Genomic DNA, 12771 nt, shown 5'->3' on the forward strand with positions numbered 1-12771 from the left:
CATGTTCTTTGCTTCCAAGTCGCTCATGGTTGCTGTGGTACGTGGTTTTGGGTCTTTGATGTTGAAAGGCAGAGAGAATTTTGGGGGGAGAATGTACAGAAAGGAACCCTCTGAAAGTACAAAGTTTTCTTTTTAAAGTTCCCAGCATCCTTACTTGGTTACTGGGTCGGGTGGCCTAGTGACCTTTGGCTGTATGTACCCTGACCATTCTCTGGCAGTTTCCCACCCCTGCACAGCAGGGGGCGCTCGAGAGCCCCGAGGAGAAGGTGGAAGACCCGCTTCTCCCTGAAGGTGGCAGCTGCCGGCAGGACTGTGCAGGAGCCTAGGGCTGCTCCCCAGCTCTGTTGGCACCCCAGAGTCCTGGAACTCTACCTTGTCAGCTATGGCTTGCAGATACCAAAGAGCCTTGAGATGACCTAGGAAAGCTGGCTTATCATGGTCAGGGACCCTCTTTCTGCTGCAGGGGAGGTGCCTGCTCACCTGTCTGTCAGGGCCTGTGGTGACCAGGGCTTGTGCCATCCCATCACATGAGCTCCTGCCCCAGGACTGCTGTGCCCTGGGATTCCACGAACACGTGGTGAAGGAGCGAATGGAAATGCTCATTGCACAGGCCCTGGTAACCAGCCTAGGGAGAAAGATTTGGCCTTGCGATGATTGTAGTACAGTGGGGAAGACTACGAATATCTTGTCCATGGAAATCATTTTAGGAAAAAATAAGAAAGAGGTTTTGAAGTTAAATGTATTTTGAAAAAAGGTATAAATTCAATACACGGCAGGGACCAACCAGCACCTCCACAGGACTGGCAGAGAGGTCCTTGGGACCTGCTGAGGAGGTAGACCTCTCGGCTTTGTGAGCACCAAACATTTCACATGGCAGTGGACTGGAAGTAGATTGACTTATGTTAAATTAATTCATTGGGGCTATTTTATGAATAAATCAAAAGGCCAGTTTCTAAATTAGGGAAGAAAAATACAACCTCTTTCCCAAGCAAATCTCCCGGGAAGCCAGATGGTAAATAGGAGGTGGCCGGTTGCTTCCTTGCCTGCACTTTCCAGTTTGTGACCCCTAACACATTGGTAATGACTTACTAAATACTTCCCCAGAAGGTGGTCCATCTTGTGGGGACCGGGACCTTGTCTTTTCCCTGCTGTGCACTTGTGCCCAGTGTCTTGACGTGGGTCGGTGCTCGGTACATGTGCTGAGTGAGGGAGAATGAGACGGTCAGTCCTAATGGCCTTGTCCTCACCTCACAGCCTGAGGTGGTCTCTCCTACTACACCTGCTCCACGGGTCCGTTACCGCTGCCTTCAGCACGTTGGAATGACATATTTGGGCCAGGGCTCTGCAAGTCAGTGAAGGCCTGAATTGAGTGCCGAGTGTGTACAGAGCCGGATGCTGGGAGCAAGCAGTGTCCTGAGTTGGTCCCTTTTGAAGATTCCGTTTTCAGAATGTACTAAACATTGCATTCTTCCAAGTGTGAATATGAATGAGTTCTGAATGTGGAAACCAAATCATTCCAAGGGCCAAAAATAAGTGGTCAAGTTTGTTCAGGTGTATCTCATGCGTGGGCATCAGAGCCGAATCATCTGAGCCCACCCCTCCCCGCCCCCAGCACTGTCCCCACACTGCACAGAGGAAGGGCGCCATCCAGGGCGGGGGCGTGGCAGAGGGTAACTTCCCGGCAGCATTGTGTAGATTCATTGATTCAGCCTAAAGACACTTGTAGGGCTCTGTAAACACTGAGGGCCCAAGCTGGCAGAAGCAGTTAACTGGCCCACATTGCTGAAGGCCAAGGCTGGCAGGGCCGAGATTGAGCCTGGCGCCTCTCTGCCATCGTCTGGTTCAGCAGTGGGCCCCGTACATTGTTGTTGCTGTTGACACAAAAGCAGCCTTGTTGCAACTCCTTATAAATCCATCCAGGTTGATGGGCCTGGGCCAGGACCATGATGGTCCTTTTTATACCAGCCGGAAGGCAGGAAGCCAAATGAGTCAAGATAAATGTTTGCCATTTAGTAACCAAAGGGAGATGTAAAAGAATTTCCAAAAAAACCAACCACCTTGGATCTCAGTGATTGTTCTGAGGCTTTGCTATGAGTTGGCTCTCCGTTGGGGACTAAGGGTAGATGGAGAGACGGTCTGCAATTGCCAAGCACAAAGTGTTCTTCTAGATGGAGGGCTCCTAGGGACAGGAGGAATTTGCCGGGGTCGATGTTTGAGCTGAGTTCCCCACCCCCCACTCCAAGACAGAGGGTGAGGCTCACAGCTGTGCTCTTCTTCCAGGAGAAGTGGTGAACACCCATGGGCCTGTGGAGCCTGACAAAGACAACATCCGCCAGGAGCCCTACACCCTGCCCCAGGGCTTCACCTGGGATGCCCTGGACCTGGGGGACCGTGGTGTGGTGAGTAGGCCTGGGCAGGCTGCTCTGTGGATTGGGCGCCATTTTCCATGAGCCCTGCTGTCATGTGGAGACAGCTGCTCCTCAGGCCTTCCTCAGGGACTTTCTTGAGAGCCGATCCAAGTAGGTTGGAGAGGACATGCGCGTGTGTACCTGCATGTGTGTGTGCACATATGCACATACACGCACACACACCCACCCCACCTTGGCCCCCATCTTGCCTCTGAGGCCTGCCCAAGACGCCATATTTTTTTTTAGTATTTTATTTTTTAAGTAATCTCTACGCCCAGTGTGGGGCTCAGACTCGCAAACCCAAGCCCAAGAGTCACCTACTTCACCAGCCGGGCACTCACCCCCAAGATGCCGCATTAAATAGTCTCTGGCTTCTCAGGTGGTTGGAGCGTTAAGCTGTGTAGCTCCCCAAGGCGCTACCTTTCTGGCGGGCAGTTGTTTTCCGGTTCATCTGTGTGTTCATTCTCCATCTTACAACGGAGTGGCTGGGTAGCGGGATGCCATTCTTACTCTGTCGCTGTAATGAACTAAAGTCTGCCGCTCTGGCTCTCGGGGGCTCAGTTCCCTAGTTCAGCCAGGGTGCTTGTTCCAAAAGAGTCCCTGCCATGCCAGGAGCAAAACAGATTTATGAGGGGCGCCTGGGTGGCTCAGTGGGTTAAGCCTCTGCCTTCGGCTCAGGTCATGATCCCACCGTCCTGGGATCGAGCCCCGCATCGGGCTCTCTGCTCAGCGGGAAGCCTGCTTCCCCCTCTCTCTCTGCCTGCTGTTCTGCCTACTTGTGATCTCTCTCTGTGTGTCAAATAAATAAATAAAATCTTTTTTTAAAAAGTCCTTAAAAAAACAAACAGATGTATGAGATGAAACCTGGTTTTTTGTAGTTTGCCTTGTCCTTCTGGAAAGCTTAGAGCCCCAGGGAGTTAGGGTCGCCTCCCCCCACTCCAAAGCCCCCCACGATGGCAGGGTGGCTCTGAGGTGGCCACTTGTCTCTCCGCAGCTGAAAGAGCTCTATGGCCTCCTGAATGAGAACTACGTGGAAGACGACGACAATATGTTCCGATTCGACTACTCCCCGGACTTTCTGCTGTGGTGAGCCATGAAGCCTTCTTGGCGGCTCGGGCGGGGCGCGTGGCAGGACCCCATGGCGGGCCTACTTTCCCTGTTAAGAACCAGCCTCTGAATGGCAAATGAGGGTGTCCATTTTGAGTTCCCACATCTGAAGGAAAGTTGTTTCTAGTGGAGCTAGGTATCGAAACCTTATTTAAGGCAGAATGACTGGATGAGGGAGGATTTAGTGGCATTTTTTTCCCAGAAGAAGAGTGTTACATGGTGACTTGGTATAAGAAGGGAAGGAGGAATGAGATTTCAAAAGAAAAAAGAGGGAGTGGCTGGGTGGCTCAGTGGGTTAAAGTCTCTGCCTTTAGCTCAGGTCGTGATCCCAGGGTTCTGGGATCGAGCCCTGCATCAGGCTCTTTGCTCCACAGGGAGCCTGCTTCCTCCTCTCTCTCTGCCTGCCTCTCTGCCTACTTGTGATCTCTTTGTCAAATAAATAAATAGATAAAGTCTTTAAAAAAAAAAACAAGTCATTTTCTCTCCAGTTCCTGAGCATGCTTGATTATCTGAAAATGGCCCTGCTGGACTGGAGAGGGACTGCCTGAAAGGGAAGACTGGGCAGGCAGAAAGAGGGGCTGATGGTGCCTGGAGGGAAGGTGGAAACCAGAGCTCAGGGGCCTCCATGATCGACTCACAACCATGGGACTCTCCAACTCTGAGCCGGTCATCTGGCTTAAGCGAGCAAAGTGAGCGAGCACAAAGAAATTCATCGGGTGCAAAGTCCTCAGTATGACAGCCTTGGATTGGGTGGGTGAGTGGGCCAGGTGGGCTGAGCCGCAGGAAGGGGCCCATGTGTGTCCAGGAGGGCTTGGCCCTAGAGAGAATTAGCTGTTAACCCCAGAGAGGTAGAGTAGGAGGTGAGAACAGACTCCTCTGTGGAGCGCAAACCATCTGGCCAGCACACTGGTTTCCTGCAGCCACAGCCTCTGTCTCTCTTCTAGGGCTCTCCGGCCACCTGGCTGGCTCCCCCAGTGGCACTGCGGGGTTCGAGTGGTCTCAAGTCGGAAACTGGTTGGGTTCATCAGTGCCATTCCAGCAAACATCCACATCTATGACACGTAAGCACCAGCGCCAACCGCCTACCACGTTGCCGCCATCCTGCTTGGTCTGGGAGCGGGGTAGAAAAGATATGCATACCTTCCACGGAAGAAAGGGTGAAGGGAAGGAACTCAGGTCCTGGGAATAGAAATTCATAACAGGAACTGTCTGTCTGTTGCACTGAGTTGCTGCTGGTTCTCTTGTTGGTGATCTGGGCTGGATGGGGTCCACGGTGAGGTCCGGGGAGCTATCTGCACGGGGCCTGTTGGCGCTTATAACGCCTGTCACACATTGGCGCACTTTAGCGACTTCAGAAGTGGGCCCCAGCCAGTGTGACTCAACATCCAATTGTGGGGGCTCTGAGCTCTGCTCTCCATTTTCCCTGGAAACATCAGAACCAACCACCACAGTCCTCTGGGCTTCAAGATCGAGATTCCTGTGGGTGTCAGAACCCTTGACATTCCAAGCTAGCCCTTGACTTAACTCTGAGATGCCCTGCCAGCTATAGGGGGGACTTCCGCATCCTGCTCGTGGGGTTTCACCAAGCAGGTCCTGGTGGTGCCTCCAAATAAAGAAGTTGGCTTGAGTCCCACCTCCCTCTGACAGTGGGGTCTGGTTGAAAGGAGTGGCTTCCTTGCTTGGTGTTGCAGAGCAGGGGGGCAGCGGGCTCCCGGATCTTGAAGGGATTACCTTCCTCATTAAAAGCCGGTCCCTGGGGGGTTTTCCTTTCTCTCCAGAGAGAAGAAGATGGTGGAGATCAATTTCCTGTGTGTCCACAAGAAGCTGCGATCCAAGAGGGTGGCTCCAGTCCTGATCCGGGAGATAACCCGGCGGGTTCACCTCGAGGGCATTTTCCAAGCTGTTTACACTGCCGGGGTGGTATTACCAAAGCCTGTCGGCACCTGCAGGTAAAAGTCTCCCGCCAGGCACTCCCTGGTCTTGGCTGTGCCCGCTCTCGCTAAGGAGCTTGCATCTCTGGCCCGGGAGCATCCTGCTTCTCTCCTGTCTGATAAGGGGGTTGGTGTCTGCCCACGGGAGCCAGGTGCAGGGCACAGAAGAGTGAAGGGGGAGTTTGTAGGAACAGACTGGAGAGTGGGTGCCCTGACCAGAGGGGTTCACCATTCTCCAGTCCTGCTGATTCCCGCCTTTTGGAAGTGGGGGTCATTCTGTTGGGGTTTTGAAGTTTTTACGGACCAGCCCAAAGCTGAGTTTTGATAGTAAATGTCCAGGAGTTTTAAGTGGTTGGCTTCATTTTGTTTTGAATATTCTGTGGGCCAAAGAAAGCATGTCTGATCCCAGCAGGACCCAAGGACAGCCTCTGCCCCAGAAAGTTGTTTTAAGCAATTGAACAGTCTCTGCTTCAAGAATGTGTGACAATGTGTGACAGTGCCATTCCAGCAAACATCCACATCTATGACAGAATTGAGGGCGCCTGGGTGGCTCAGTGGGTTAAGCCTCTCCATTCGGCTCAGATCAAGATCTCAGGGTCCTGGGATCGAGTCCCACATTGGGCTCTCTGCTCAGCAGGGAGCCTGCTTCCTCCTCTCTCTCTGCCTGCCTCTCTGCCTACTTGTGATCTCTCACTGTCAAATAAATAAATAAAATCTTAAAAAAAAAAAAAAAGAACTTCAGAATTGAAACACCAGGCAAATGCAGTAGAGGAGGGAGGAGGAGGGTGCACATTCTGAGAACTGAGATGGACTTGGCTTTTGGAACTGGGGCAAGAAAAGTAGACAGAAAATTCAGGGAGAGCTGTGGCAGCTGTGAATTTACTGGGGGCTTGTTGGAGAGCCCAGTGCTGGCCCCGGGCGCTCTTGGGGCATGGTGTGTCTCTCACGCCACCTGCTGGCCATCTGGAGAGTACCATGCCATCGCTCTCCGTGGGACTTACCAGAATTCTCTTGAGGATAGGATATTGGTGTCCCCCACAGGTACTGGCATCGGTCCCTAAACCCACGGAAGCTGATTGAAGTGAAGTTCTCCCACCTGAGCAGAAATATGACCATGCAGCGTACCATGAAGCTCTACCGACTGCCAGAGGCCAGTGGTGCTCCGGGATGGTGGTTGGGGATGGGGGAGTGGGAGAGGCTGAGAGCCCCGCCCTCAGCAGGAACGCAGCAAGGCTTTGGTGGGGCCGTGGGAATGGGGGAGCATCAGAGAAGTGACCCAACTCAGAGTTTCCTAATTCCTCAGCTTTCTGTCCCTGTTGTCTCTGCTGTCTATAGCAAAGATTTTATTTTAGTTTGGCTTTCTCAGTTCTCCTGTGTCTGCACCTGGGCTAGCTACCATGTCAGCTGTTGATGAGCTCAGAGAACACCTATTCTTTGTGACTGGAGCCCGAGCGAGGCATAAATAGAAAGAAAAACCTGTTCACCGAACCGCAGCGCCGCCCAGGGCCTGTGTAAATAAGCTAGAGTATCTTTCCAGCCTCTGTCACTGAGGGGAAGAAGGGGTGACCCAAGCCTGGGAGGGTTGCCCAGATTTCTAATCCCAGTCCCCCCAGTCCAGGTCTGGCCAGTTGAAGGAGTAGGCAGCTGGTTTTCTGTTCTGGGTCTCAGTTTACCTAATTTTCCAATGGAAGAAATGCCACTGCTCATTCTCTGCTTGTGCCTGGTTTTGGGAGCCTGATTACCTCAAAGTCGCTTGTCCTCCTGCAGAGCTTCCAGGGTCAGCATGGTTATTGGGTGCCCACCGATCAGGGGGCTCCCTGCCTGCCTTTGTTGGCTATCAGGCTGGCTTAATCACTCTGGGATCAGGCTGGTCCACCACCGAGTCCGGGTCAGTCGTGTCCTGTTTTGAGAGACTGTGACAGTTAGATGCCACCCCAGAAAACAGATTCGGGGGGCTATGATGGGTGTCTTCTCCTCCTATTGTGAGGACAGATTTATCCTGAGTTCCAGGCAGGCAGAGGGCATTCTTAAAGTAGTGTCGTAGCCAGAAGACTGTCTCTGGATCTCCCCGCCTGTGGGTGAGAGCCCCTTTCAGTGCAGAATTTGAGGTGTCCTTGTGGGAGCTGCCATGTAGAAATGAGGTCAGTAAGTGTTCTCCGGAGATACAGGATTAGTGGGGAATTTGGGTGGCTGAGGTCCTGGAACAGCTCTTTGAAAGCAGTTTCTAGGGGTGCCTGGGTGGCTCAGTGGATTAAAGCCTCTGCCTTTCGGGGCTCAGGTTACGATCTGAGGGTCCTGGGATCAAGCCCCACATCGGGCTCTCTGTTCCGCAGGGAGCCTGCTTCCATCTCTCTCTCTGTCTGCCTCTCTGCCCACTTGTGATCTCTGTCAGTAAAATAAACAAATGAAATTTTTTTTTTAAAAAAAGGCAGTTTCTACAGAGAAGCAGTTGAATCACACGGTAACCGAGCTGTATAAACTGTTACCCCACCCTGCTTCCAGATTTGGCTGACCCTGTCTTGTGTCCTGAATCTTTGGGGATGTTCTGTGAGACCCAGTATTTACTCCAGAACATCACATGGGTTCATTCCACGGAAGCCTGCCTTAAGAAAAAGCAGCTGTGGGGTGGGATCCTGATTTAAGATGAAGTCCCAGGAGTTTGGTGCTTTTCTTCAGAATTTAACTTGCAGCAGGCCCAGCTGGAAGCAGACTGGTGTGGCAGGGTCCAAGCAGACAGACAAAGTGGGCCCGGGGTGTCAACTCTGCCGGGCCCAGGGGTTCCAGCATGCCTAGGCAAGGAGCTGGTCTGTGAAGTGCTCCTCCTAGTCCAGTGGAGAGACACCAGCATAGACAGATCAGCTGCAGTGCAGTGGGACAAGGGGGCGAGGGTTTGGAGAAAAGGAGCCAAGAAGGGCTTTGCTAGGTGGATGGGTAGCCCGGGCCTGTGCCCACCCCAGCACGTCCATGAGGGTTTTGTTCCCTCATGGCACCATTGACATTTGGGGCTGGGTAATTGTGTTGTGGGGACCATCCTGTACATAATAAGGTGTTTGGTAGTTTCCCTGGCTTCTCTCTGCTAGATGTCGGTAGCACCCCTTCTAGTTGTGACAACCGAAGATATCTCAGAATATTGTCCTATATTCAGAATCAGCCCCTTTGAGACCCACTGGGCTAGAGGGACAGGAAGGACAGTCAGAGCTGCCAACTGGTCCAGAGGGTGGAAGGTCTCCTGCTCTGTATTAGGGAGTTTAGAGCAAGGAGGGGTGGGATGGGTTGTGTTTTCTTCGGAAAATGGCCTGGGCTATGTGGATGAGAGATGGAAGCAATAGACTCAGCCAGAGAGGGTGGCCTTCACTAGGAGGGAGAGACCTGAAGATCCTGACAAGGCAGGACTCGCTCCTGAGCGTGTGGGGGCCATGAGAGGCCCCTGCCAGGGGTTACTGAGGGTTCTCTCTTGATGGCCTGGGTGGATGCCTCCAGGGTTGGGGTAGGAAGGGGGACAGTCTGAAGGTTCCAGTGCCTTCAGAACTTGATGGGGAGTCCAGAGGCTCACGTTCAAGCATACCTGATACTGTCCCGTCTGTCTGCCTTCCAGACGCCCAAGACAGCTGGACTGCGACCAATGGAAAAAAAGGACATTCCAGTAGTACACCAGCTCCTCACCAGGTACCTGAAGCAGTTTCACCTCACACCAGTCATGAGCCAGGAGGAGGTGGAGCACTGGTTCTACCCCCAGGAGAACATCATCGACACTTTCGTGGTGGAGGTGAGCGGGGAGGGCAGTCCTGGGCCCCTGAGAGGCATTCTCCTCCAGCGGCTCGGGGACCGGAGGCCCGACTGATGGATGCCAGCGTTGGCCTCCTAGACTTCCTTGAGCCTCCGGGCTCGGTCCTCCCTGCAGAGAGGAAGCCGTAGCTTGTACTTGCTAACAGTATCCCCTCTGGACTTGGCGTGAGCCCTTCTTGCCCCTGCCCCACCCCCAGTCCCCGCGCAGGTGACGGGGTAGAGAGAACTAGGCCCCTCTTCCTCGGTAAGCCTTGGAGACCCGCCTGCTGTGCTTATGGTGGCGCCCGCCAGGGTCAGCGGGGATGTGGGCCACAGGGAGCGCTCTGCAGGGGCAGCCCGCAGTCCGGCCTGGATTCTCGTCCTGGCTCTGTCCCCAGGTGCCCTTGACCAGTGTGTTCCCTCCTGCCTGCGCCCCCTGTTTCAGTGTGCACCCAGTCATCTCGGGGGGCAGAGCTGCTGAGGGTGGTGTGAGAGCCGTAGGAAGCTCTTCCCGGCGGCAGCGTCCCCAGGCCTGTGTGACATTGCCTCCTTGCGTTGTTTTCCCTTCAGAACGCAAATGGTGAGGTGACAGACTTCCTCAGCTTTTATACGCTTCCCTCCACCATCATGAACCATCCAACCCACAAGAGTCTAAAGGCTGCTTATTCTTTCTACAACGTCCACACCCAGACCCCTCTTCTAGACCTCATGAGCGACGCTCTTGTTCTCGCCAAAATGGTGAGGAGACCGGAGGGCCCGGGGAGGCGTGGGGACGGGGCAGTGGGAGCCGTGGTGGGCACAGCTGCCTGTAGGCCGGGGCTTCCGGCCCTGCTCGGCCTCCTGCTCCTCGTAGGAAGGGGCCCAGCACTTCTCAGCCAGCAGCTCCACGCTAGGAGGGAACGAGGAATGTCAACGGGAAGCGAAGGCATTGAACTACTGATTTATTTCAGTGAGTTTCGTTCTCATGGGAGGTGCTGCCAAGGAGCCTGAGTAGCCAGGCCTGCTCCGGGAGGAGAGGGGTTCTCACAACTTCCCCAGCCTGGGAGGGGGAGCTGGGTCCCTGTCATGGTGAGTCACCGGAGCGGCTGACAGTAGCGCGTGGCGGGGGTGGGGCCCGGGCTGCTTTGACCCCCGAAGAGGTCAGCGTCAGTCAGCCCTTCTTCGTGGGTCCTACCTGAACTGAGGCCAGTCCACATGGGCCGGCCGGATGGTGGCCCGTCCAGCTTGTGCCCTGCAAGACCTTCTGGTCAACTGGGTGAGATTTAGGAAGTGTCTTTGTCACGGTCTTGGAGCAGCGTGGCAGCTGCCATAAGCCCAGGGGACACAGTGAAGGCCTAGTAGTTGGGGTGTCAGGGAGTTAAGGGGCAGCACTGATGCTGAACCACTGATAGCAGCCAGCTTTTCAGAGGACGCGCTTTGGGGCTTGGTCTCCGGAGAAGACTGTGCCGGTGCCCAGTGTTTTGGGGAGGCCTAACACAGAACCACAGGAGCAGTGACCGGGGTGCCGAGGACACAAGGATGCACTTGGTGGCCACTAGGGGCCTGGTGGTGTGGTGCTCTGAGAGTCACGAGAACCAGCCTGGAGAGCAGGCGCTGGCAGAGTTCGGCTCGAACACAGATGCAGCTGGGGCTTCCGAAGGGAGATGGTTCTCCCGGGCGCCTCGCCGCACAGCTGGGGTGTACGTGGTAGAAATGGACAGGAAGGCAAGGCAGCTTCTCTCTCTCTCTTCACCCGTTCCTGTTTCTTCCTGCTGCCCCGCAGAAAGGGTTCGACGTGTTCAATGCACTGGATCTCATGGAGAACAAAACCTTCCTGGAGAAGCTCAAGTTCGGCATAGGGGACGGCAACCTGCAGTATTACCTTTACAATTGGAAATGCCCCAGCATGGGAGCGGAGAAGGTAACGTCTGGGCCCAGCAGTGCAGCTGGGCTCAGGGGGTTCATGTCGCCAGCAGAGACGGGGCCACGGGTCTGAGCCCCAGCATCGGCAGGGCCCACATTCCCCTTCAGCAGCTGGTGTGAGGGGGGCAAAGGAGACAGGCCCCAGAGCCACACAAAACCAAGAAGCTTGTCTCCAGCTTCTCTCCCCCATGAGGTGAGCCGCCTTAGCCGCGCACTGGGGACCACCTCAGGGGACTGCCGCCCGCACTTAGCCAGGAAGGTTCTAGTCTAAGGATCTGAGGGGTTTCCTCTTCTGGGCTTCTGCCCTCATCCCAGCGTCACCCTCAGCAGTTCCCTGTGGAGTCATCAGCATTTACAAAATCAGTGACCGATGAGCTGGACAGAGGCTTTGGGACTGGCGGTTGCTTTCCTCAAAGGATCTGAGGGATGTAGGAAGCCCCTCATAGGGGTTGAGCGAAAGGTCCAGGCTCCCCGTGAGCCTGCTCACACAGCTCAGGGGCACCGAGGGTACTCCGCCCTTTGGGACTTCTGAAGTGGGGTGTGGAGGGAGAAGGGAAGGGGACAGACTTGGGACAACTGTCAGCTCAACTCTGCCTCTCCCCATTGGCTCTCCTAGGTTGGGCTGGTGTTACAGTAATCGGTTGCCAGTGAGATTCTGGATAAAGCCACTGAGAAGTCAAACCAGGAAATGGAACCCCACCACTTGTTGGTCCTTTTCACAAACGTGAGAATCCCTGGCACAGGGGACAGAACTGAACCGGCTTTACCAAACCGCCGCTGAACTTGACAATTGTATTGCAATGGCGTAGGCTGCGCGATGTCACCTCTGGCCGTGACTCTGGTCTCCCTGTTTTCCAATTAATCACATCCTTCTGCAGCCGTGATCAAGGGAATGTAACTGCTGAAAACTAGCTCGTGATTGGCATATTATGGAGTTAACGGGTGAATAATAAAAGTATATATATATATATTATATATATATAAATATTTTAAATATCTTTCACGTTCCAAATGTACAAGGATGTTCGGTCTCTAATGAAAACTGAATCCAGATCATTCATCAGATTTAGAATCCAAGGACAGTGGCAGACAAACACATATTGGTACAGTGAATTGTTTTGTTCTGAAAGCAGGCATTGGCTTTTCTTGGGGGAGCAGGAGAAAGAGGATGTGGGGAATCTTCTCCAGTCCCCCTTCTGGATGGGCCGAAATGATTCACTTTGAGAAGGCAGGGAAAGGTGGAGGGACAGTGCAGAGCCTGGGGCGGGCTCGGAGCTCGCAGAACCGCAGGTGGCGTCCTGGGTGGGACCCGACTCCGGCCGTTCCATAGAGGCCGGGCCTTTTCCACATCCTGTCACTGGGCAGCAGGGACTGTCTGCGGAAGCAGAGTTCATTTATGAACTCCCATCCTAGCCCTGCTCCTTGTGGGAAGTCATCCTGCCAGCTGATTTTAAGCGGCTCTTTAGCCCACTGTTGTTGCCAACCTTACAGGGATGAGTCCCTCGCAACATTGTTTTTTCCACTGCCTGGGGTGACTGGTAGTTTGAAGGAGACCTTTGACCTCCTTGTAGCATCTGGGACCTTGTGGAGAACCGGACCAGTGCAATCCCTGCTGAGCTCGTCCTAGAGAGGGCAAAGAGCTGGCACCCAGATAGCCC

At 54.1% G+C, this 12771-nt stretch overlaps 1 protein-coding gene across 1 annotated transcript in view; it reads left to right on the plus strand.

The window, feature by feature from the left end:
* The window catches only part of NMT1 (N-myristoyltransferase 1), a 28863-nt gene extending 16775 nt beyond the window's left edge, over positions 1-12088 (plus strand). Inside the window, exons 4-12 of the mRNA XM_013045921.2 lie at positions 2281-2399; positions 3403-3494; positions 4460-4576; positions 5294-5464; positions 6488-6596; positions 9042-9212; positions 9782-9949; positions 10974-11111; positions 11730-12088. Coding sequence (XP_012901375.1) covers positions 2281-2399; positions 3403-3494; positions 4460-4576; positions 5294-5464; positions 6488-6596; positions 9042-9212; positions 9782-9949; positions 10974-11111; positions 11730-11750 — 1106 coding nt within the window. The 3' untranslated portion in view covers positions 11751-12088. The remainder of the gene's footprint in view (positions 1-2280; positions 2400-3402; positions 3495-4459; positions 4577-5293; positions 5465-6487; positions 6597-9041; positions 9213-9781; positions 9950-10973; positions 11112-11729) is intronic.
* The last annotated feature ends 683 nt before the right edge of the window (positions 12089-12771 follow it).

This window comes from Mustela putorius, unplaced genomic scaffold (genome assembly GCF_011764305.1).
Source record: "Mustela putorius furo isolate JIRA1106 unplaced genomic scaffold, ASM1176430v1.1 tig00000487_pilon_pilon_pilon, whole genome shotgun sequence".
Taxonomy (NCBI): domain Eukaryota; kingdom Metazoa; phylum Chordata; class Mammalia; order Carnivora; family Mustelidae; genus Mustela; species Mustela putorius.